This window comes from Toxotes jaculatrix, chromosome 18 (genome assembly GCF_017976425.1).
Source record: "Toxotes jaculatrix isolate fToxJac2 chromosome 18, fToxJac2.pri, whole genome shotgun sequence".
In the NCBI taxonomy this organism is placed as follows: domain Eukaryota; kingdom Metazoa; phylum Chordata; class Actinopteri; family Toxotidae; genus Toxotes; species Toxotes jaculatrix.
Window position 1 is genome coordinate 17,714,527 of NC_054411.1, and position 23,596 is coordinate 17,738,122.

At 43.9% G+C, this 23,596-nt stretch overlaps 1 protein-coding gene across 3 annotated transcripts in view; it reads right to left on the minus strand.

The window, feature by feature from the left end:
- Positions 1-87: 87 nt before the first annotated feature.
- The window catches only part of pkn1b (protein kinase N1b), a 28,004-nt gene continuing 4,495 nt past the window's right edge, over positions 88-23,596 (minus strand). The window contains exons 1-22 of one of the 3 annotated variants that reach the window (XM_041062223.1): positions 17,009-17,208; positions 12,239-12,539; positions 11,521-11,666; positions 11,273-11,393; positions 9,857-10,002; positions 9,364-9,577; positions 9,071-9,265; positions 8,803-8,912; positions 8,133-8,276; positions 7,787-7,862; positions 6,581-6,728; positions 6,184-6,280; positions 4,531-4,622; positions 3,994-4,066; positions 3,524-3,615; positions 3,187-3,363; positions 2,948-3,010; positions 2,791-2,867; positions 2,414-2,556; positions 1,638-1,745; positions 1,404-1,484; positions 88-1,307 (exon numbers count right to left, since the gene is read on the minus strand). In XM_041062223.1, the coding sequence (XP_040918157.1) occupies positions 1,104-1,307; positions 1,404-1,484; positions 1,638-1,745; positions 2,414-2,556; positions 2,791-2,867; positions 2,948-3,010; positions 3,187-3,363; positions 3,524-3,615; positions 3,994-4,066; positions 4,531-4,622; positions 6,184-6,280; positions 6,581-6,728; positions 7,787-7,862; positions 8,133-8,276; positions 8,803-8,912; positions 9,071-9,265; positions 9,364-9,577; positions 9,857-10,002; positions 11,273-11,393; positions 11,521-11,666; positions 12,239-12,539; positions 17,009-17,077 (2,877 nt within the window). In that variant the 5' untranslated portion in view covers positions 17,078-17,208 and the 3' untranslated portion in view covers positions 88-1,103. Of the gene's footprint in view, positions 1,308-1,403; positions 1,485-1,637; positions 1,746-2,413; positions 2,557-2,790; positions 2,868-2,947; positions 3,011-3,186; positions 3,364-3,523; positions 3,616-3,993; positions 4,067-4,530; positions 4,623-6,183; positions 6,281-6,580; positions 6,729-7,786; positions 7,863-8,132; positions 8,277-8,802; positions 8,913-9,070; positions 9,266-9,363; positions 9,578-9,856; positions 10,003-11,272; positions 11,394-11,520; positions 11,667-12,238; positions 12,540-15,357; positions 15,728-17,008; positions 17,209-23,596 lie in introns of those variants that run through there. The other 2 variants (XM_041062222.1, XM_041062224.1) reach the window with 2 other exon arrangements.

Below are 23,596 nucleotides of genomic sequence, written 5' to 3' on the forward strand. Positions count from 1 at the left end.
ACCTGTCATTCTGTATTTACAAATTAAGATTTGTTAACAAAAAAAATGAAAAAACTCAATGGAAAAACAGCCTCAGAGAATAAATGATTGATGTTGGGTTCACATCTTTACTGAGTCACAGTTCCAACACATTTCACCAGCAAATGACAGAGGAGGAAACAAACAGGGGAAAAAAACTATAAATCACAAAAACAGAACAAAATTTGTAAAAGCTTTTTGTCATTGAGAAATGATTGTAGTTAAAAATCAGTGTTGTACTGAAAGACCTGAAAGAGAAGACGACAGAGAGGTGTCCTATGTGAGATGTGGACGCACACACAGCAGCCACTTCCCCTCCCTCTCCATTCAAATCCCCCGCTCTGTGTGCCTTCCTTCGACACAGTCCACAGGCAGCTCTGATCAACAACAAAGCAGAATTGTCTCTTTCCTCTGGCTCCCCCATGTGTCCATGTACGGGCGGTGCATGATTGCAGCTGACGTGGATACATTCGAGACTGAGGAGCAGGGAAAACCGTTCACAGCGAAACACACAGCAACAAACAGCAGAGATAAAGGGACAAGAGATTAGTGAAAGTGCAGGAAGAAGAGAGACAAACTGCTTCCTGTGTGAATAATCACTTTTCACTCTCACTCTGTGATTTCTGAGACTCCTGGAGCATTTCAGTACAATCACAGATTATGTTTTTCTTTTTTTTTCTTTTTTTTTTTTAATGCCTCACTGTGTTGCCAGGCAGGGCAAACAGCAGGATCCATCATCTCATCTTCCATTTGTTACATAATCTGGATTATTTTCTGTCATAATCACGACTTCCTCCTCGTCTAAAAGCCACTCCAGATTGTCTAGAGGTCAGCAGATCCGTGGCACTGCCTGTGTGTGCGACACACGATCAGACGCCGCTGATCCCCGTTCACACGCGCTCGGCCCAGCCCGTCCTCCATCCCGTCGCACACAGAGAGAAAGAGGACAGAGTAAGAGTGATCCTCGCCTCTCATCGCCATCGAGTTCCTCTCTGCCAGTCAGCCTTTCCTTCTTAAGTCTCCTTTCAGAGTCTGTGGCTGGCAGTGGGCAGCTAATAAACCCTATGACCCCCTGACCCCTGACCCTAGCAGAGGTCGGAGACGTAGTCAAAATCCTTGAAGTAGTCCTGTTCCTTGCGGGAGAGGGTGCGGCGCTCGCGGGGCGGTGTGAGGGCAGGAGCCTCGGCTGTGAACTCTGTGTCAAAATTGCTGACGTCCTCTTTCCCTGCAATGGTCGGGACAAACGGCGGCAGGACTTTCCTCTGAAGAAGAGCCTCCCAGTCCATTCCCTAAGGGACATATTTAGTTTAGCATTAACATTCAGCTCCTCTATCATCAGCATTACAGTCTCCTTCATGAGAAAAGCTTTAAAAACTAACACTCACCCTGAAGAAAGGCTGTTTTTTGACATCTTCAGCATCCTTTTCTCCAGAGCCCAGACGTCTTTCAGGATTCCTTCTCAACAGCTAGAAACAACAAATAGTAACAGACACGAAACAACGTGTTTGACATCAGTACTCTTTAGGATAAGAGGCTGAAAAACAGTAGTTTAAATTTGAATGTTTCCAACATACAAAGCAAGGAAAAAAAAAACAGGAGCAGAAAGAAGTGAGTCTCACCCGTCTCATGATGCCGATGGCCTCGGTGGAAAGGAAGCGAGGGTAGCGCACCTCATCGTTCACTATGCTGTCGAAAACCTCCTCCTCATCATCGCCTGGGAATGGAGACTGAAAGAAAGAGACACATTATTTTATTTAAAGACGGTCTCCACAGGTTTTGTGAGACATACATATATATACTCTGCTTTGAATCATAATTTGTGTCTGATCTGGTTTTTCCACAAATAGTTAAATTCAATTTTTTCTCTCATTGAAAAATTTGTTAATATCTAAATATTTTTCATTTGAAAAGTTTCACTTCTGCACTCATGTCTCCTGCTTACGTCCACGTGTTAAACTCAGATTTAAGGTGAGCTCAGAGAAATTTCCCCCCTTTAGCAGATGAGTGTGAAAACAGACTTGTAGTGTTAAATCCTGGGTGGACGGAGACTTTAATAATATATGTCAAATATTACAACTCTTTCAAATATTTATCCCCTCCCCATCTGACACTCGGGTGGAGGCACACATCACTGGTTTCCTGGCAGATATCTCAGTGTGGATGTTGTTACTATAAGACACGACCTGAAGCTCAACCTGGATAAGAGGAGTTTTGTGTTCATTCAGGGGAAACGATTCCTGCACCAAGACCTGTCCATCAAGACCTGTCCACCTCCTTCCTCGCTAGCTTGAGTACTCAAGCTCTTTGAACACACTATGTGAAGTGGGACATATTGTCTCATAGTAAGAGTTCTTCCCAAAATGTCAAACTATTGTATTATTATGTGTAGTCTCACCTCTCCGACCAGCATCTCATAGATGAGTACCCCGAGCCCCCACCAGTCGACTGCTCTGGTGTACGATGTGTCTGTCAGCACCTCTGGGGCCAGAAACTCAGGGGTCCCACAGAAGGTACTGGTCCTGTCCCCATATCCCATGCCTTAGCAAGAGGGAGGAGTTAAGAGACAAGAAAGCGTGAGGGTAGAATTGATTTGAATGGTGGAGACAGAGAAATATTGACTGTGGGAGCGATGAGAGACAAATCAGTGCTTAAGAAATAAATTATGCAAAGTAAGAAAGTCAGCTTTCCTTTATGTATGGAACTTCTTCCTCATCGGGTGCTGTTGAGTGCCTGTCTGCTAAATAAATATATAAATAAATAATCTGCGCTCACCTTCTTTACAGAGCCCAAAGTCTGCTATCTTCACAAAACCCTCCGTGTCCAGCAGCAGGTTGTCCAATTTAAGATCCCTGACAAAGAAGAGCAAAGGGATTTAGTGAGAGCTGAGAAAAGAGAGGGAGCCTGTGCTGGAGACAGTCCAACTACTCACCGATACACAATCTTATGGTCGTGAAGGAACTGCAGACCCAAGACCACACAAGCTGAGTAGAACCTGTTGGACACATGACGGAGAACTGAACATACACACTCCTACATATCCACGCTTCATACATTAATAATAATGCTTCAATAAACTGTGGACATAGATACACAGAGAATGGAGCTTTTCAAGAAGACACACACATCATGTTTCTTCTCTTTAACACACACACACAGAGCAAAACTCACACAGCACGAGGCTCAGAAAAGACGTCAGCATGTATGTGCATCATGAGGTCTCCTCCTGCCGTGTACTCCATGACAAAACACACATGTTCTGGTGTCTGGAAACATGCAAACAGGTTGACCAGGAAGGGGTGGTGGGAGCCGTTGACGGTCTCAAAGATCCGCTTCTCACACATCAGACTGGAGACAGACAGAGGAGGGGTGGGGGGTGGGGTGGGGGGGTTGCAAATGAGACAGTAATTACTGTAGAGTACGAGATGTAATTATGAGGTGTATGAACTTCTGTTCTGCAGCAGAGACTTGTTGGTTGAGGTCACCGAGAGCTGTGTCGCGCACGTACCTTTCCACTTCATCCCGTGCTACAATGTCTCCCTTCTTCAGGGCTTTGATGGCGTAAAGGCTGCCGCTCTTTTTGTACTCTGAGAGCAACACCTGAAGAATCCAGTGGAAGCCTCATTAATCATTTCAGGGTTGGAATGCAATATAATAATAAGAAGATATATTGCAAACGGAATGAACATGAGGAAATGGGTTAGGGGACAAACTGCAGAGTTGGGTCCTAATTCATGGGTTCATCACTACGAGCCACTCTACAGTCATTTGATCTGTTGTTTTAAAAAAATGCTGATTTCTGCATTTCTAAATATTCTGCAACAAACCTTTAAGAGAAACTCTCATTGCAAAAAAATACACCAAGGACGGTTTTTATTACTTTGTGAAGAGGCAGACGTGCCCTTGAAATGAGCAGCGTAAGGATTTTGTTGATCTTGTGAGAAAAATAAATAAATAAATAAAATGAAGCATGGGTACCTTTCCAAAGTGGCCCCTGCCGAGCACCGCCACCAGCTTGAAGTCCTGCAGGCAAAGAGGGCCTCTGCTGGGTCTGAGATAAAGATTACAGGGAGATTAGAGGAAGTGCATGCAACATAACACAACATGATGCCATATTTAACGTGTGTGTGTGTGTGCCTTATATGCTCGACAACAGCAGAAAAAAACATTCTACGTCCACAGCATAAATGCAGTGTTTTGCTTTTTAAAGGGTTAATAATGTTCACTGAGTGTTTCTGCTGTGTTTAAGGATCCCACACAGCCAAGTATTTGTTGACATATGCTATAATCCACATTAATGATGACTTGGCTTCACTACCAGGTGTTAAAAAAAAGACGTTACAACACATGACCATATTGTGTGTGTGGGTGTGCTTCTGATATCAAGCTGTGCTGGCCATACTGCAAAAAGATATGCTCAGGTGTGGTTTCTATGTGTATGTACGTGTGTGTGTGTGTGTGTGTGTGTGTGTATGAGAGAGAGAGAGAGAGACAGGTCCTTGTGTGTTCCTGCACCTGCGTAAAGAGTTCTGGGACAGCGATCTGGTTGGCTGCTCATGAACAGGGACACCCGGTGTGCATGCAGGCTCAACGACCGGCGTCTGTTCCTGTGAAACACCACAGAGACGAAGAGGAGGGAGGAGGAGGGAGGAGGAGGAGGAGGAGGAAGGGGAAAAGTGAGAACACCCGTAAAATAGAGGGAAAACAACAAGAAGAGAGTAACAGAGAGAGAGAGGGAGAAATGACGACGCAATAGTTGCGAACATCTGTAACGACCTTCAGTAAAAGCAGATAGACAGTTATTGAAGCTCATCGTGCCCGCTTGCCAGATCCCCTGTTGGCTGAAAGCCTCGCTCCTCCCCTCTTCCTGTCCTCTCTTCTCCTTCCTCACTGCTAATTAGTTCTCTAAAAAACATCAGAGTAATTAATCCCGTAATACTTCAACCCCGTCGAACACACCATCTGCCACCGGCCTCTCCCCCTCCGACTCTCTCTGTTGCTGGTCTAATTCTGTGTCTGTCTTCTTCTCTGGTCTCTAAAATTCAAATTTGCTTTATTGGCATGACCATAATTAAGCAGTGCATTGCCAAAGCATGTTGCACAAGGTACACCATGTAAGTGTCATGACTCAGAATGTAATAAAAAAAACCATTGAAAAAGAAGAAATGTGATAAGATGAGATTTAGTCTTCTCTTTTGTTTGGTTATTATAAAATTATGATATTTTATTAATTCAAGGTTTCCAGAACAAAACATTTATTTTGTGGTGGTACAAATTTGAAACAACTTTTGTTTCAAACACCCATATAAACGGTCAAAAGGTCAAAAACCAAATCATGATGCATGTATCACAAATGTATTTAAAATGAGAAAAACTGAGAATGACATGACGTGTGATTGGAGAGGAGGGTCAGGACTCAGCCAGGCCTAATGTTGTGTTAAGCTGTGAGGAGGAGCTGAGCACAGCACATACACTGACAAATATAAAAAAGTATGAAGGGCATGTTGACATTTAGTGTGGTAGGCAAATTTAGTCTGATCACACTTTTAGCTGAGGGGACAATAAGCTGTGGCTTCACAAATTTTAAGCCTGTAGGAAAAAAAAAATCTTTCTTCTCAGTTGTATTATTTTCTACAGTTCTGCTTTGTTGGGAATAACTTTTCCCCCTTTTTTTTTCTTTTCTTTTATCCCAAATTTCTTTAGCAGTTTCACTCGTCTCTTAATTTCCTCCTCCTCCTCCTCTCTTCTTTCTCTGAGGTACTTCCTCTTTTTAGGCCACCTCTCCATTCCCGCCTCCCACATTATCGCCCTCTTCTCTCTGGGAAACTAACGCGGATTTGGCCTTGATCAAATTAAAGCTCTCCTCCATCCAATTATGTCTCATTAAAGCTGTCTCCCTGAGTCTTCAGCTCTCCATTTCTCTAACTGTCCACCCTCTCCTTTCTCACTCCTGTTAGGCCCCTGTTATGCCCGACTTAGGTTTCACTGCAGCCCACAGAGCAATGGCCTATAACTAGAGCACTGTTTCCAAGCCAAAGGCTGCAGGTAGGAAGTGAGCAAAGTAGTAACATGATAGTGCAAAGATGCCCATCTTTTCCCCTGTCTGAAAATCCTCTGTCTGCACCCCTTCCTCTTTGGCCTTCGTCCCTCTCTTCCCGTCTCACTCACCAAGGGACCGGGTGCATCCACCACATCTCCTGATCTCCTGATCTCAGGTTTGAGAGGAGAGTCGCTTTCCAGACTCAGCTTCTCCACTGAGATTTCTCTGCAAGGTAAACAAACACAAAACTTAGGAAAAAAAAAACCCTTTGTGTTGCAGAGGGACAAATAAAACCCTTAGCTGAGAGTGAAAAATCAATGGACGTTGTGGAGGAAAAGGATCAATGTGTGTGAATAAGTAGAAATTAGTGTTTCACGAATAATTAACTCCACTGCATGAATGTATGGTGTTGTTGATTTAAACGTTTCAGCTGTAGGCAACAAATTTCTCATCAGAAAATACATCAAATACTTTGTGTGCTTCAAACTAAAAAAATAATTTGATGCAGGCACATAGGTTACATACCCTGTGGTTTGTGTGAGTGTGTTGCTTGTGAAACTGGGCGTGTAGGCAGGTGTGTTGCTGGGGACTCCACTGGGGATGGCGTTCCTCAGCAGGCGGACCCAGGTTGCAATGTCCACGTTCATCTGACGAGCACGCAGGAAGGCTTTGTCTGAAACGCACACACAGGGGAATATAACCGGATAAATGACACGTGAAACAGGAAAACAGTGACTGCTGCTCCTATCTCATTTCTGCCTGTGTGGAGGAATAGGACATAAGGTAAACATGTGTCCGTTCATGCAAACTCCAGCACCTGATGAAGCACTCCTGTGGCTTTAGTGACGTGAGGCAGCTGAGCTATTGCATGACCATGGTTTGCATTTCCTGTGAATGTTTATAATCCCAGTTCCAGAAAGTACCAGAAGCTATTTACACTTTTTTTCTGCAACAGCGCTTCTCAACCGCTTTGACAATGACGCCTTTGAACATAGCAGGAATCAAGCATGGGATGCAGAATGGGTAAAGCACGCTGTTCAGTATGAGAGGCTCAGTAGACTGGAAGTAACTCAGAATCCCAAACAAACTCACACATTTGTTTGGTGGAAATAATCCTTTACCAGACCTCAGGGTCAGGATTAACTGATGTATATTCCACTAATATCCTTTTACAGTACGTTCACTCTGCAGAGAGACCAGAGAAATATTGGTTTCAGTGCCTTGTTAAAGGACACATGGACATATGGACACGAGGAGGCTGAAACTGAACCACCAGCCCTATGATTAATGGGTGATCAAGCAGCTGGGCTACAGCTACACATTTATACACTCATCTGTTTCTTTTTGCCGACTAATTGACTGAAGTGTTGCTCCTGTCCAACAAATACACACCATCATGTGACAGCGATGTGATTCCCAATTAGTTAAACTGTCCCACTTCAAGTAAAACTCACTAATGCCATTAATTTGACTTAAAATTCATTTTTTCTTTCAATACCTTTCAAGGCCGCAGTTATTTTTCTCAGATTTACCAAATCACCTGAACTGAATGAGACAAGAAAGAACCCTGCAGGACACTCAGGAAGCTATTTCATCAATGAATAAAAAAAAACCCAAACAAACACACATTTTCCTAAAAGTAAAAATTTAGGTTTTTAAGTTTTTACTTTATGACAGAAGGTGATACTCTTTATTTCAGTTTAGTGGCTGTGAGTGCACACCGGACCATACCGTGCTGTTTAGAGAAAACTTTCTTCTGCCTCTGGAGTCGGTTGCCTCTCTCTATTACTGGGTTGAAGAAAGTCACCTAAAACAAATACAACAAACGGAAAACTACAGTAAATGTATATCTGATGTCAAAAAGAGACTGTGTCTTTGTGCTATCTGTGGATGTTAGTGAGCCTGTATGCAAATACAGGCTAGAAAGAGCTACAAAGTTTACATATTTCTAATGTATTTTTGCGATCAAATGACACCTAATAAGACAGTCCTTCCCGTGTTCATAAGTTCAATGCAGCTCATGTTGTGTTATATGTCCTGTTTGTGTGTGTTTACTGTTTTTGTGTGTGTCCTGTACCTCGGCCAGCAGCAGCCCCTGTGGCTCCAGGTCCAGCTGGACTCTGTGTCTTTGGTTGTCCAGGAACTCTTCCAGCTTCAGGTACTTCAGAGCACACAGGGAGCGGTAATCTCTCCAATACACTGCTATCTCCATCTCTCTGGACTAATCACACAGAACACACCAGGAATGTAATGTGAAGATTTGCTCGCTGGTCCAGCATCAAATTTTTTTTCAATTTTAAAACTGTGTCTGTAGCTCTGTTCCAGGTACAAAAACAGGACCTTGGCTAAAATATCCTCATCTGGTAAAAAGGAAAAAAAAAAGCTGTATGTCAAGGGCTTGTTATTGTCAGCTTTTAGGAATTTATCCAGGTTTGTGAATTTCTGAATATTTCAAATGGATAAAAATCCCACTTAAGCAATAAAAGCAACTCAAGCAGAAGGTAGTTTAAACATTTCTTGTATATTTACTTATTTACAATGACTCAAATCAGGTATCAATCAATCAATCAGGTATTTTTCTGTGAAAACTCGAAAAAAAAACTGACAATTTAAAACAACCTTTAAATCAGTACCTTCAGAGATGGCAGCCACAATAACAGAATAACACCTGAGGTTAAGCTGAATCACACTGTCTGTCTCTGTGAGTTACACCACACGTAACACACTGCAAGTCTCCTGTAGCTTACCCTCTCCAGTTCTACAGTGAAGGTCTGATCCCAGGCCTGCTCTCCAACTGTTCTCCAAACTGTCTGACCCACCACTGTGTTCTCCAGCTTCAGCACTGCACTCACCTCCGCTGTAAAACACACACACACGCACACACACACACTGCTGAACAACTGAGCTACAAACCTTTACTGATTTTAACTGATTAGTCCACAGGATATATGTTACAGTGGACAAATGTAGTAATATTTGAAGGCATCTCTTCAAAATAAGAACAGAGACACTTACAGGAGTGATCTTCGATCTTGCCAGGGACCTTAAGGTTCATGCTGCTGGTGCTGCGGCTGTAGAGGCCACTCAGTTTGAAGGAGGAGCGCCCATCTCCCAGAAAGTGAGAGGGAAGAACCACCGGGCCTGTTCTGTTCCGCCCTTGGATCATCTCTATCAGCCCGACACAGCCCAAAAGACGTACCTGAAGAGTACCTGGAAAGAGAACAAAAGTCCAATTTAATACCTCCACAGTCATAGGTAAACTGACTACGGTAAAAAAGGGGATGTCTGTGTATAGTTTCTGTGCCTACCTGTGAGAGGTGAGGGCTTGCTAAGGGTGCTGTATTGGTTATGGACATAGGGGGTGCCGTGAAGGGAACTGAAAGCCGAGGACGATGCCAGCACCAGCTCCTCCTTGATGAGGCAGGCCTTGGGGTGATCCTCAGGGAGCTCCTGCAGCCTCATCTCCAGAGAGCACTTGAGCACGTCCAGTCGCTGTGACGACTCGCTCAGACCACACTGAGCCTGCAGACCACAAAGAGAAAGAAGATCATGAAAAGACAGTTTTTTTATTTTGATATCTTTCTCTCTTTCTTTGTACGGAAAAATGCATTGATCTCGGTGGGAAATTAGGTTGCTGCAGCAGCAATAGTGATACTAATGAGGACAGTGCAGGTACAAAAATTCAGATGTGCACAGATAGTTTTATAAGCATTTATCAGAGCATAAAACTGATGGTACATTGGAACAGCTGACTGAACTTGTCATGTTTTAAACCCTGTAATCTCCTCTCTGTTCCCTGACCTCAGCAATGGCCTTCTTGTCGAGGACCTTTCCTGCACACAGCAGCCGTAACATGTTCTTGGCTCCCTCGGCCATGGCATGCTCCACGCGGTAGTGATGCCACAGCTCCTCCATACGCAGCTCCACCCCACACAGGTCTGGCTTACCTGGCACACCAAGTACATAACATAACATGAACAACAGCAACACGCAGATATATGTCAAAAATATGACTATGGGTCACGGTCAGAGAATCAATTTTAAATATTAGATATTCACAACTCTCTGGCATCATACTGTAAGGTTGTATATGCTGGGAGAAGAAATGTGTAGAATACAAAGAAGCTGTTGTTGCTTCACTGACACATAGTGACCCATCTTGAGGTTGTCTTTTTTCATGAGTGTGTGTTTGTGAAGGGGAATACTTTACTAAGAACAGCCACTGGCTCAAGTATTAACTCTTAAAGCTGCAATAACTATTTTTTTGGCCACTTGGAGGCAGCAGAAACAAGCAGTGAACACAGCACTGATAATTTACCTTTATTCTTTGAAGTTCAGCACTTGCCTATTTATATATCCAGCATTTAGCTCTGTTTTTTTTGTTCGCCACCAGCTCATGAGGGAAATTTCTGTCTCTTTAGCTGCTAAATGCTCCACTAGATTCACCCAGTAGCTGCGGACATATTGTGCAACAGTGGTAATGTAAATTGGGTTTTTAGAGCTGTTTCAGTGAAAAAAGCTGCCCGCTGAAGCTGAAAACAATGCTAGTGTGAAGCTAATGTGAAAGTTGTGGTTGGTAAAAGCAAAATAATGAACTAACGAGTAGTCACGTGATCCATGTTAACATAAAAATGTTGCTTAGAACAGCTTTAAAACACAGGGCTGAAGAGAGCATGTGGAGAAGAATGAAGGAGAATGGGGAGAAAGCAGTCCCATTAGAGGCACGAGCCTAAATCAGTCAGCTTGCTGTCCTTTCCAGGATCACTGCTGCTGTTTCTGCTGGTCTGAGCTTTGTTTTCCCTCCCTGCTTAGTCTCTCTTTCATCTCTGACTCCTTCCTTCCCTCCACTTCACTCTGTCGTCATCTATGACTCAGTCCTTTCAGTCTCACTCCCTTCCTGGCTCCCTGCATCTGACCTGCCTCCTCTCTAACCTCTGTTAAATGAGGCATGGCTTTTAGTTGTTGGGCAACATCAAGGGGATGCAGGAACATCAATAAGGCTCTAACCTGGGAGAGTGAGAGGGCTGTAATGGACAATGTGTGTGTGAGAGCGTGTGTGTGTGGCTGCAAGACCATACGCCGTTAAGTTCTAAAGCAAGAATTGATCCATTATGACCCACATCATAAAATATGCAGTGTTTAGAAGTTGGAGCAGTGGCAGGTGGGATGAAAGAGGGATTGAGAGGAAGGAGATAAAAACAAAGGAATGATGGGTACTTTGGTTGTCCTCTGACTGCTCTGTGGCCTGCATGGCCTTTCGGATCTGCATGCGAATGATGTCGATCTTTGTCTTGCTGTCCTGCAGCATCTGCTGAGCCATCTGAAGAAGCTTCTTGTCCTGAGGAGGGATGTAAAAACCAGCAGATCAGATACAGAGTAAAGGAGCACAGACCAAATATAACAGAATCTGCAGCGGACGGTGAAGTCAGTGCAGTAAATAAAAGTTACAGGTGATGGTTGAGTACCTTGGTACCTCCACTGAGGTAGATTGGAATCATGTTCTCTGCTCCCTGTTTGACCTTCAGCTCAATGTTTAGCTGCCGCTCCAACGCTGCGATGCGGTGCTGATTGGCCGACGTCCGACTCTCCGACCCCGGAGACTTAGGAGTATCTGGGCAAGAGGAGGCATTGGTTGGTAAGAGAACAGGTTATCATTGTTGACAACATCATTTTTGTCCTCTGGTAGCACTTAAAGCTAAAGACCAGTGATTTTACATGTTTGAGCCCATTCACTACAAAGCTTATGCACTGATGACACAACAGGTTTTTGAAATTGATTTCCTGCCTTTCAGGAAGTCATAGGTTCCGGTTTAGGGTATGAAAATCACGTGCTTCAGATTGGCAACCCATTTCAGCAAACACTGCATCTATTTTTAGCCATGATATCTGAAATTTGGTGACATCCTTTTCTTTGTGCCATCACTAGGGTAGCAATTGTTGTTTTACATGAAATATCTAAAAAGCTTGGATGGATTGCCAAGAAATGTATTCTCCTGGATGAACTGTAATATGTTGACTGTGTTTTTACTGTGCATGTGACAATAAATGTATTGAATCTTTAACCTCGTATTTTGTGTTAATTAGCAAATAAACTAGGAATAGATTATTTCACATACATGATGATGGACAACTGGTGCATCACAAAGTAGCTTGTTAACCACTTCTCCATTGTGGATACTCTACCTTTGTTGTCATCGGGGCCTTTGACCACAATGTGCGCGTCCAGCTCCTGCAGCTGAGAGTGGAGGGAATCCAGCTTGCGCTTGGAGCTGCGGAGTTGCGAGTCCACCTGCTGTGCATTCCTCTTGTCGGTGGTGGCCCTGCGCAAATTTTCTGCACCCTCCTTGATCTTCAGCTCCTTGCGGATCTCCCTGCGGATCCTCTCCCGGTGCTCGTCCAGGCGCTGCTGCACGCTGGAGTCTGAGAAGTCCGAGTTTTGGTCCAGACCTAGCTGCTGGAGCACCGAAAGCCCATCTGGTTCAGTCTGAGGAAGGAGAAGAGGGTGAGATGGTTAAAGAGGAGCCACAAAAGGAGAAGAATGTGGTGGCAGTATATGAGAAGAAGTCAAAGGAGATGCTGTAAAATAAGGAGAAAATAGTAAAAAAAAATATGAGACAAAGTTAAACTATATTTAACCTATCGTGTATGAGGGGGATTACTGAATATGAGTTGAAAGGGAAACTGATTCAAAGAGTGACATCTCCAGCTGAGAGCTACTGAGCTGAGGTTACGACGGACAAAGCTGGTAACCGTCACCCTGCACAGTTCTGACTAAGTGAAGCGCTGTGGGATGAAAGGAGGGGAAAACACCAACTCTGTGAGCGAACTGACAACATATGAAACCTGCTGAGCTCAGACTGTGAGGCAACGTCAAAGCAGAGGCAGCGCTTAAGTGCGTAAAGAGCTGAGTGCTCACATCAGCTCTCCTACTGATCAACACTAATCAGATCACAGCAGATTAGAACAGCATTAATACGGACTGAAATCAATCAGGGTCTTCTCTGCTTCTGGATGGGTCACAAGGAAACATGCACACAAAGAGTGTATACACACATATAAATGTACAAGATTTTATGACTCCATTTATCGATAAGTTGTTGTGATGTGTGCTGTAAGAAGGCCACCTGTAGTTTAAGGTAAACAACAAACACATGATGACACGACGTGAAGGAAAAAAAAGAGAGAAAATACACAAACAAGAAACTTATTTGGCAAATATTGTGGTAGACAAAGAAAAGTAGAAATTTTAATTGAATTTATTTTTCCCATATTCATAAGTGTTTTCAAAGTTTACGTTTACTCAGTGTTGTGATTTGAATCACAGAGTAACGTACAGAGGGCTGAGGTCAGAGAAGTACTCTTCACTGTGAGTTTTGACAGACTGGTCCTTTGTCATCATCAGGACTGACTATCGCTGCCTAGACCCCCTCCTTTGTATAATGTGGGGAAAAAACAGCAGGTGTTGATATATTGTAAACAAATAGCATCTAGTGGTGATCAATGGCAATTTTAGTACAACATGCTAACTAGCTTCCACTTTACAAGTATAATACAATGGGTCCAAATGCTGAATGGTGTGAGGGGACAGATGTCTTAAATCATAAACAATGCACTATATCGCCCTGTTGAAAAAGTGGTACAAAACAATACAGTTCTTGAATGTTCATAGGCCATAAAGACCTATGACTCGCTCCAGTCTGTGGTGCACCATGGTTCAAATTCACAGTTCACCTTCTAGCAACCCCCACCTCAAATATCAGTCAACCACTGCCATGGAAAATGCCTACCCAGAGGCTAGAACTGTTTTTTTCTGATTTGAAAAACTGAAAAACACAGTAGCTGCAATATCATTATTGTTTATGTCCTCACACAGTTTGTATTTTAGTGACCTAACAGTGTCACATAACCACAACGTCGGTCCCTGTCCCAGTTTGCTGTATTTCTGGGTTTAAATAAATACAATATATAGGTAATAAAAAAAATTCGACCTAATATTCACATTAAAAACAGCTCTTAGCAATGAGAGTTTCCTGATGCCACTGTTAACCCAGGCATCAGACGCAAGGGCCTGAATACAAGAGAGGGGACAAAATAATGTGAACAGCAGCCCCAGCAGCACCGCCATGCTGCAGGTCTTAAAAGTCAACACCTCTCTGACACAGTCTTAACTGAACATTTTATGCTTTACAAAAGATTATAGTGTATCCTGCAGTGCAAGTGCATTTAACAGTAGTTCATGTTACTGTGTCCACTGCCTGTATATTTCTCCATCCACAGAGAACCACATATATTCTTCATAAACTTACTGAACAGGGCTTGAAAGCCTGGATATGCCATGCATTCATTTAATGTTGTGATATTAGATCTCATCAGATCACACACACACACACACTCGGACAGTGAGGACTGCCCCCTCCTCTGACAGAGTATAATGACGCGGTGCTCAGGGCCTTTCACTGCACCGTGCAGCCGGCCATCCAGCTTAGTAGATCTGATTACAACTTCTTAGGTCTCTGTGTCCATCCAGCTACATGCAGCCTGGGGCTACAGCTCTGCTCTCATTAAAGCCATAATCCATCTGCAACACAATACAGTACAAGTCAGGCACGGCCCCAAGCAGCCAACCCCACCACATGGAACGGGCCGAGTGCTTGCGGGATTTTAACTGCTGCTTTGCAATGTTATGTCATTGCACAACTCCGAATTAACATAAGTGAACATGTTTCTCAAACTGGTACAAGAACAAGGTCATAAAAAGGAATAACACTGCAGAAATGTGTTATTTTGCCAGGGAGTTTGATGGGGAAGAAACTCGTCACAACATTTATCATCTTTTTAAAGATGTGAACAGATATTGACATTATGGACAAGTACAGCAACAAATGCACATGTGTACGTTAGACATCATCCTTGATGTTGCAGGGCCAAGACATTCTCAGTGTGAGCTGCAGCCGGGGCCACAGCCATTCAAGGCAAAAGAGAGAGCGCAGAGGCAACAGCACACCATGAACGACAGGAAGGGAGAGTTTGTACTGTGACGCACTCCAGTTCAACACAATACAACTTAATCCCTGGTGTTTTACAACAAAGAACCTCTGGAGCGAGGTGTAAGACAGCTCGCACAGTGTGGTGAAATCACAACCACACGCAGGAATAAAAAGTCACAAGTGACTCGCTGTCAGATAGGAGGTGTTTTTACAGGAAGTGAACAAGGAAGCTGACAGAAAAGAGAAGGGCCAAGGCAATGATGGAAAGAAAAAAAGGCGGCCATGTTGAGGCCTGCTCTGGCTACAATTGCCTACCGATGGCTCTGTGTCATTCTGCTCAGTGGGTCCCGGGGAATCAACCGCTAGATCCCCTGGCAGGTCCTCCAGTACATCCTCACTGGCCATGTTTGGCCTCCCTCTGGCTTCACTCCCAGGCCCCCTCCCTCCCCTCTGTCCCCTGTCACACACACACACACACACACACACACACACACACACTATCACACACACTCAGCACTGACAGCAGTTCCAATCAGGCAACTCCGAGTGCTATTCCTGCCTCCTCAAAATCCAGGATGTCCTTCCCGCCAGGAATCAAAAGTCAGTCTAAATCCGGAGCGAGTGAACGAGGCGGAGTAGAGGAAGAGAGAACAGCATAGACTGAGCCCCACCTCGCTACTTCCTGTTCTGCTCTTTGCCAGATAGAGACTGAGGCGTCATGCACTTTGTACAGACACACACATACACACATTCGGGTGGTTTTGTAAGTGAGCGAGCTCACAGCCACTCTGCTTCCTGCTACTGGGTTACCAATGCTGAGAGGCAGGCTGTTGTGATAGGTTGTGGTCATATTTAATGGACTATCAGACCACGCACTGTACAGTCGTGTGTGCGTGTCTGCCTGTTGAGGTAGAATTTGTACAGTGTTATTTCTGTTATTTAACTGCAGGTCTGTTTGCATGTACATGAGAACACACTGTCAGTGGTGAATTAAGAAAATAAACTGCCCTGAGAGAAAAGGTCAAAGAGCAAAACACTCCCAGTGTGAGGTTCTACGTTCATCTTCTTCTGTGGGGGACCTGACATCTAAATGAGCTGTTAAAAGGACAGGGCTTCATAATAAGGTGCATTATTATTTCCTTTTCTCATAAAAATCAATTCAGGAATAACAAAACAAATTAAAATTGACAAAAGGATTATCTGATTTTCATAAAAGCTGCAAAACAAGCAGCATCTGTGCACTGAGTTCTGTTATGTCCCCTTGATGTAGCACCGTGCCATATGGGCACGAACGGCACACAGAGAGGAAGAGACCGACGTTGGCCTGCTGCGTGTAAGTTGACTAGAAGCCGAACTGATTTTTTACAAGCTGGCATAAAATCTGAATTCACGCAAAAAGGAGGAAGACAAGCTGAGTTGTCACCTCTGAGACACGAATGAGCAGAGATCACACACAGGCAGCACTGACTGATCCCAGATCCTCGGCCCTGTCTGGATACAGGCGGTCTCGTTGCTGTCTGACTTCTGTCCTCTTCCTGTCACTAAGACCCACACGGAGGGCCACGGGTTTATCAGACTCTGAGCAGTGAGCGGTCACTGACCCGCCGAGCCCTCACTGAGTGGCAGATGGCCCTTCCCGGCTCCCTATCTGTATCATGTTGTACCACACACGCTCACACAAAATGATACCGGCTCATAGACAGAGAAGGTGAGGGACAAACATGGACACACGCACACACACACACAGCATGGCAGTCAAAAGGGCACCAAAGCACGTCTAGTTCTTCTTATTCCCTGACAGTACAATGGGGGAATAGGAAGTGAAATAACATGCATACTTTGGCCGAACACAAGTTCAGCCAAAGTATGCAAAATACAGGCAGTGGCTCCTGCTTGACATGATTTTGATAAAACACATAAATGCTCTGTCTCTTATCTGTGAGCGGGTAGTGAAACATTTCCTTACCGAGCAGCTGTGACTCTCAGTGTCTCCTCTGTAATGTGGACTGGTGGCTGCAGAGATAGCAGCCCCCATGCATCCATGCTGTCTCTCCCCTTCACAAATATGGCTCAGCTCTCATTATTAGCTGAAATCTTTAAGACCTAAAAGCCAAACACAAGCTGCAGTGATGCCTCTAGGACCAAACGGACTCGTTCATTGTGTCTGTGACATAGAAGCAGTTACTAAAACTGTGCTGACCACAGTATCAGGAACTAACATCACATCGGTTTAAAGATACAAGCTCTTAAAGTTACAGTCTCATCCTGTTCACCTCATTAGGACTGACCCATAACATATGAATTCTGTGTAATTAACCTGTTCACATCCAACTTACTCCTTTTCATTCCCTTGACCATCTTATTCCAAACTGTCTGACTGTATCATTAATATCCTATGCTAGCCTGTTCCCACTCTTGTGGGAGAGTGAAATAACATCATCATTTATTTGAAACCACTGGTTTATACCTCACAAAGACCAGAGAAACCAGTGAATACAAAGCACAGGGAACAATCTGTGTATACTTCATCAGGAGCGGTCATCGGATGATCAAACAACCCGACACCTTTCTGAACTACTTCTGTCACCTTTGTGTGACAGTGCAACACTACGAATGCCTCCCAGGTGAGACTGTTATCCCCATATCTAAACAATTAACGCGTATCACCCTCCTCTTTATGACAGTAAGACAGATTTTCACCATGCAGCCTTACTGTCTGTAACACAGGTTCATGGTCTGTCGTTTGCAGGTTTCAAGATCATAATCAACTTAGTGATTGATCGATACTATTTCAGGTGACAATATGCTGCTGAGAAGAATGTAAACAAGACCATTTCTGCCTGTCATGTTGATTGATAGCTACTCTCACATCTCTCTTACATTCTGCAGCAGCCTCCATCTTCCCCTGCTTGTATTTTCCTCTCTTTACATGTTTACCCTTTTCCTCTCGCACCTGTTTTTCTCCATCTCATTGCCGATCTGTCAGGCATCGTCCTCCGTCACACATTCTAGTTATCAGACTTCTGCCCGGTGCTGCCGGTGGGTGACAGAAAGCCATCCCTTTGATTAAGTTTTAATGGCCCGTCAGGTCATCCTGCCATGCCTGTGTCTATGAATAGAATATTAAGTCCATTTTGTTGGGGTAGAGAGAGACAGTAGGGGAACGCTCCAGTTGCCAGCACTGTCATTTCGGTGCTCATTCATGCCCTACCTCACTCACAACTGCAATTCAAATGAAGCAATATTAATGATGGGTTTGGGTGTGGACTTTTAGCCTAATTGTGAATATAGTGTTGCCAAAAATAATCATCATTTCACAAATGTAAGCCTAAGCCAGATACTGAATGGAGGGGTGTTTTTGTAGGGGAAAGGGGGATTGGGATTTCCAGGAAGTTACTGTTGATGAAAATATGTTTATTATCGGAAAGATGTGGATTACACAGGTTTGTGTCGTGAACTTCGGCGTGTGTGGATGTGGCCCTTTTCTGCAATGTGTCGCCTTGAAGACGCTGCAAGTGTCTCATATTGTTGCAGGCTGAAGGGGACAGATGTGACCCGTACATTGTAGCTGTTAAAGGAAGCGACAGCCCCAAGAGAGCAGAAGAAGACTGCGGGTTATTAGGAAAGGCAGAGGAAAGGAAAACATGAGTTTCGTGGTCCAAACTGAACGCTCGCTATGTAAAAAGATCAACAATGACAGAGAGGAATAAAGGAAAAGAAAGAGAGTAAAGTTAGGAGGTCAGATTTCTCCTAATAGTGTTACTCATCACTTTAATAGTGTGTGTTTGTGCGCTGGCACGTGCGTGTTATCGACTGAAACACAGCTTGTGAACGAGAGAGTGAGACAGAATTTAGGAGAAGAAACACAAGTTTTAAATTCTCCTCACATCCTGATGTCTGCACACAGCCTCATTCAGCATGCAGTGGATGGGATTTGGGTTAAGAGGTGGGGGTGGGGTGGGGGCCTGGGGGGGTTGTTTGGAGTTTGGGGTGGGGCGGGGGAACAGTGAATTCCAATTAATCTCTCTAAACACACACACACACAATCTTGTCTTCATGCCACTGCACAGCAGATAAAATAAAGTGATTGATAACGAACTAGAATTCAGCCTCACGGTTCAACGTCTCCACCAACCAGTCAAATTGCATTTTACATCCACGTCCAGACTTATATAATATATGGAGAAACTTAATAAAATGTTTTAAGTGTTTTTTTTTTTTTTTATCACAATCAGCATGTGAAATGAGGTCAAAAACTTAATTCCTTTAAGGTGTTCCTGAGATACTGCGTCCAAGAGACTGGGACAAACAACCCAAAAACATGACGCCTCCGGACACGGCTGTCACTGGCACTGAGGCATAACAACATAAATAATACACTGATGGAGGAAAAACTTGAGCATGACGACACATTAACACTTTTACCGTACAGGCACACACACACACGTGTTTGCGCAGCTATCCTTGTTTGGACATTGAAATGATTCACAGTCATTGTGGACAGACTTCTAAGCTAAACCATAAATAATTCATGCCAAACTCTAAACTTAACCTAACCTCAATTCACACCTTACTTCTCACCTTAAACAGGACCATAGACCAGCAGTCCTCACAGACTCACACACACACACACACACACACACACACACACACACACACACACACACAGGGACACACACAGTAAGACAATGTCATCTGGATATTGTGAGTACTAACAGGAGAAATGTTGCTCCTCGTTATGTCAACACAGCAGATGAGAGGGAAGTCTGTGTACAACAGACTGCAGAGTTAACTTCAGGACACTGTTACACTCAGTGAGCAGACTCTAATGTGGGTAAGTGGGCCAATTCCACTGCACAGCAGCAGAGCTAAATAAGATTTCAGTTGCAACAACAATCCGATGATTTATGGATGTTTTGTCTTTTGTACTGACACAGACAAAAATCATCAATAGAGATGAGAAGATTGATACCACTCTCTTATTTGTACTTTAAATATATAAAATAAAGAATAATAAAAGAATAATAATAAAATAAAGAAATAAATGATGCAGCCAGCAACCAGTTATCTTAGCTTAGCATAAATCCTGGAAACAGAGGGACACAGCTAGCCTCGCTCAGCCTGTGGGTAAAAAATTCTACATACCAGCACCTCTAAATACCACTAATAATCCATATTATTTTTCTTTTGTTTAAATCTGTCAAAAAGCAAAGTGTATAAATGGCAAGCAACAAATTTAATCTAAATCAATCAGTAAGTTACCAAATCCAAATTTCCAGCTAATATCTAGTCTTGTAGTACAAATTCAACTCCGGCCCTCTATGAATGAGCTTACAGAATGTACCTTGGACTATGTGTGTGTTTCCTGTTAATCCCTAAAATCCCTCATATTCCAGTGGAAATTCTGTTGCCAAATCTCCTTTTGCTGTTTTACAGTGCATCATGGATGTATGTACATCCTCTGTACAACCGGAGCTTGATGAAGGCATCACGTGCACGAGGGTGGACGATTCTCCCGGTCTGGGTAAACAGGAGGAAGACTGTGCTGAAGCTTAGGTGAGAAAGAGTGTTCTGTGTGTGTTTCAGCGCACATCTGTCTGCATGCCTGCGTCTGAGGCAGTGTGTGTCTGTGAGTGTTCCAGCAGTGTCCACAGCTGGGGCGGAGCAGATCATGCTCAGCATGAATGGCATCTTTGTGAAGGGGTCGATCTTCTCAAGAGACTTCGGTAAACGCTTATGTGTTTGTGTTCCCAGCTTTGTGCATTGTGAACTGCGCTGCAGCAAACAGACGTTCTGTGTAGGCTCCTGAGGAATAAGGCCGCATAAACCCCCAGGGAGAAAAGCTCTGCAGTCCACATACTTAATCTGCTTCTGTCATGCATGTAACCGAAGCTTGAGACACATGGGACAGGTGAAGGACACTGACTAAACTAACTAAAATGAAAAAAAAAAAAAATATATATATATATGCAGTTTTTAAATAGTTATCTTCTCAAGCAAGAAAGGAAAGTAATTTCAAATGTGTTTCAAGGTAAAAGGTAAATGGGTCTTTGGACTTGAATCCAACAGACACAGTTCTCTGAATGCTCCAGTGAGCACAACCTGCATATAAAAAAGGCAGCAAACAAAGTTGTTGACCTACAACAGTCAACCTGGATAAGGGTGTTACTCAGAGGAGAACGAATGAGACACTTCATGGCTTTACAGTCAGCGCTACTTTAACCACTGTCATGCTCTGGATTTTATGTTTCCAGACTGGGAACGTGGGTGTTGGAGAGGAAGATCCATTCATTTTCTGGCGCTGATCCAGAGTTGGGTCACGGTGGGAGCAGGCTGGGATCACCAGACGCCCATTTTCCTAGCAATGGTTTCCAGCTACTCCTGGGGGATCCTGCAGTTCACAGGCCAGATGAGACGTACTATCTCTCCAGCATGTTCTGGGTATATCACAGGGTCTCCTGCCACTTGGACATGCCTGGAAAACCTCCAGTGGAAGGTGTCCTCAAATGGATCCTGGATACTCTGAGCCTCACTATGGAAGAAACTAATTTCAGCTGCTTGTATTCATAATCTTAGTCTTTCAGTCACTGCCCAAAGCTCATGACCATGGGTGAGGGTTGGAACGTAGATTGACAGCTCCCTCTTCACCACAGTGGTCCGGTACAAAGCCTGCATTACTGCTGATGCCGCACCAATCCACCTGTACTGGCATCAGGGTTGGGTGCAATGTATGTAGGGCAGGGACCCAGGCATGCCAACCCCTGGCATGGTGGGAGATCCATTCAAAAACAGACAGGTATATGGAATATGGGAGAGGGGGGATATATAAAGAGGAAAGACTAATACAAGGTACAAGTGTAAGATGACAAATAGAGAGAGGCATACATTGCTTTGAAGTGTAGTTGTTTGAGGACTTTTGACTGGAAACTGTACTAATCAGAATAAGGTCCCAGTAACATGAGCTGCATAGAGACAGAAACCTGAATGGAGAAGACTGGAGTCTGGAAAAGTCGTTAAATGTTTGATGCCCAGCATTTTTACATTTGGTTGTTTCCAGCTTAAGTGTGAGTGTGTGCTGTGCTGTGCTGTGTGACGGGGCCATGATGCCTGCTGAGAGCCCCGCTATGTAATGGACTGGTTGAGCGGGCATGATGGTAATGGACATGGAAAGCAGATTAAAAATGATTATGGCAGACGGTGCTGTGGGGGATAAGAGGTCCATTCCATAATGCAGTTGATTATCCCTCTTTACCGATGCTGTTGATTACGATAGCATGGCACTCATAAACATAGGACAAGAGGAGGAATAACACACAAGCAGCACTAATGTTTACAGATTTGTGTTATTAATTACAGTATAATGACTAATGAAAACAAGACGCCATTAGTAAAGGCAATGTGCTTTAAGGTCACAAGGAGTCCACCCACAGTGGTGGCTCATCTGCAGCTGAGGTATTACACCTGAGGATATTGTTTTTTAGTTATAGTGTACCTGTGTACCTGTAGTGCGGTTTGAATCTATCTACATATGGATCAATTCATTATTAGTTTGGGTCCATTCATGGGATTCGTTGTCAATAAGTAAAATATAGAAGCCTTCAACATTAATAAGAACAGAGTTTAACATTTAGGAAGCAAAAATAACAAGCTGCATTTTGTAATGAGCCTGATATTAGACTCACATGACAGATGAGGATCAATATAATGTTAACTGCAACACTGCCCATGACTAATCATGAGGCAGCGGCTGCAAAGATGACAATGTCACTTGGTTAAGTGTCAGCCACACATCTCTGCACAACTTTTTTCTGTTCTCTGGACTTTCCCTCCACAGACGCTACATCCTATTCATTAAACTATTTATACTCCTCCTGTTACAACTCTCATAATCTCTCGCACATTGTTGACAGTGGGTATAAAAAAAAAAAACCCCAACCCCACAATGGCACCTTGCTGCTATTTGTGTCTCTTGCTGCTATTGTGTATCTTAAGGTTCCAGCAATTCAGCCTCAGAGACTTTAATAACAACAATGGCTGCAGGTTGGGTTACATTCTGAAGGGTAGGCTTGTTGTTGGGCGACCCTGCTACTACCACTGTCACTGCCTCTCCAGCAGGTAATAATAGCTGTGTTTCCTCCCTGTCTGTCTCACTTTTACGGCCTCTGAGCTGACAGAACAGACAGTCCACTGTTGAGGGCAGCATCACGGCCGAGCGCGCCGCTGCTCTCATGAAGCCTGAGGTCTGTGCTCCCCTTAAACCCAACACCAGTCCCGCAGCACAATACACAGGCTATCACATGACCTCTGTACGGTGGCGGGATAACTCATCTCAAATGCCTCAGGTGTAACCACAATCAGGTCACACAGCCCAGGTTCCTCTGCTACTCTCTCTCCTTCAGTTTCTACACAAACAGCTTGTGTCGACCTCACCCTTTATACTTTGTGCCTGGTCACATCAAAAGCTATTCGAGCTCACGAGCTTGCTAACTGTCAGTTACCTGGCTCGTCAGCTCAGTTACTAGTGGTACAATAAGTTCTCACATTTTATTCTAAA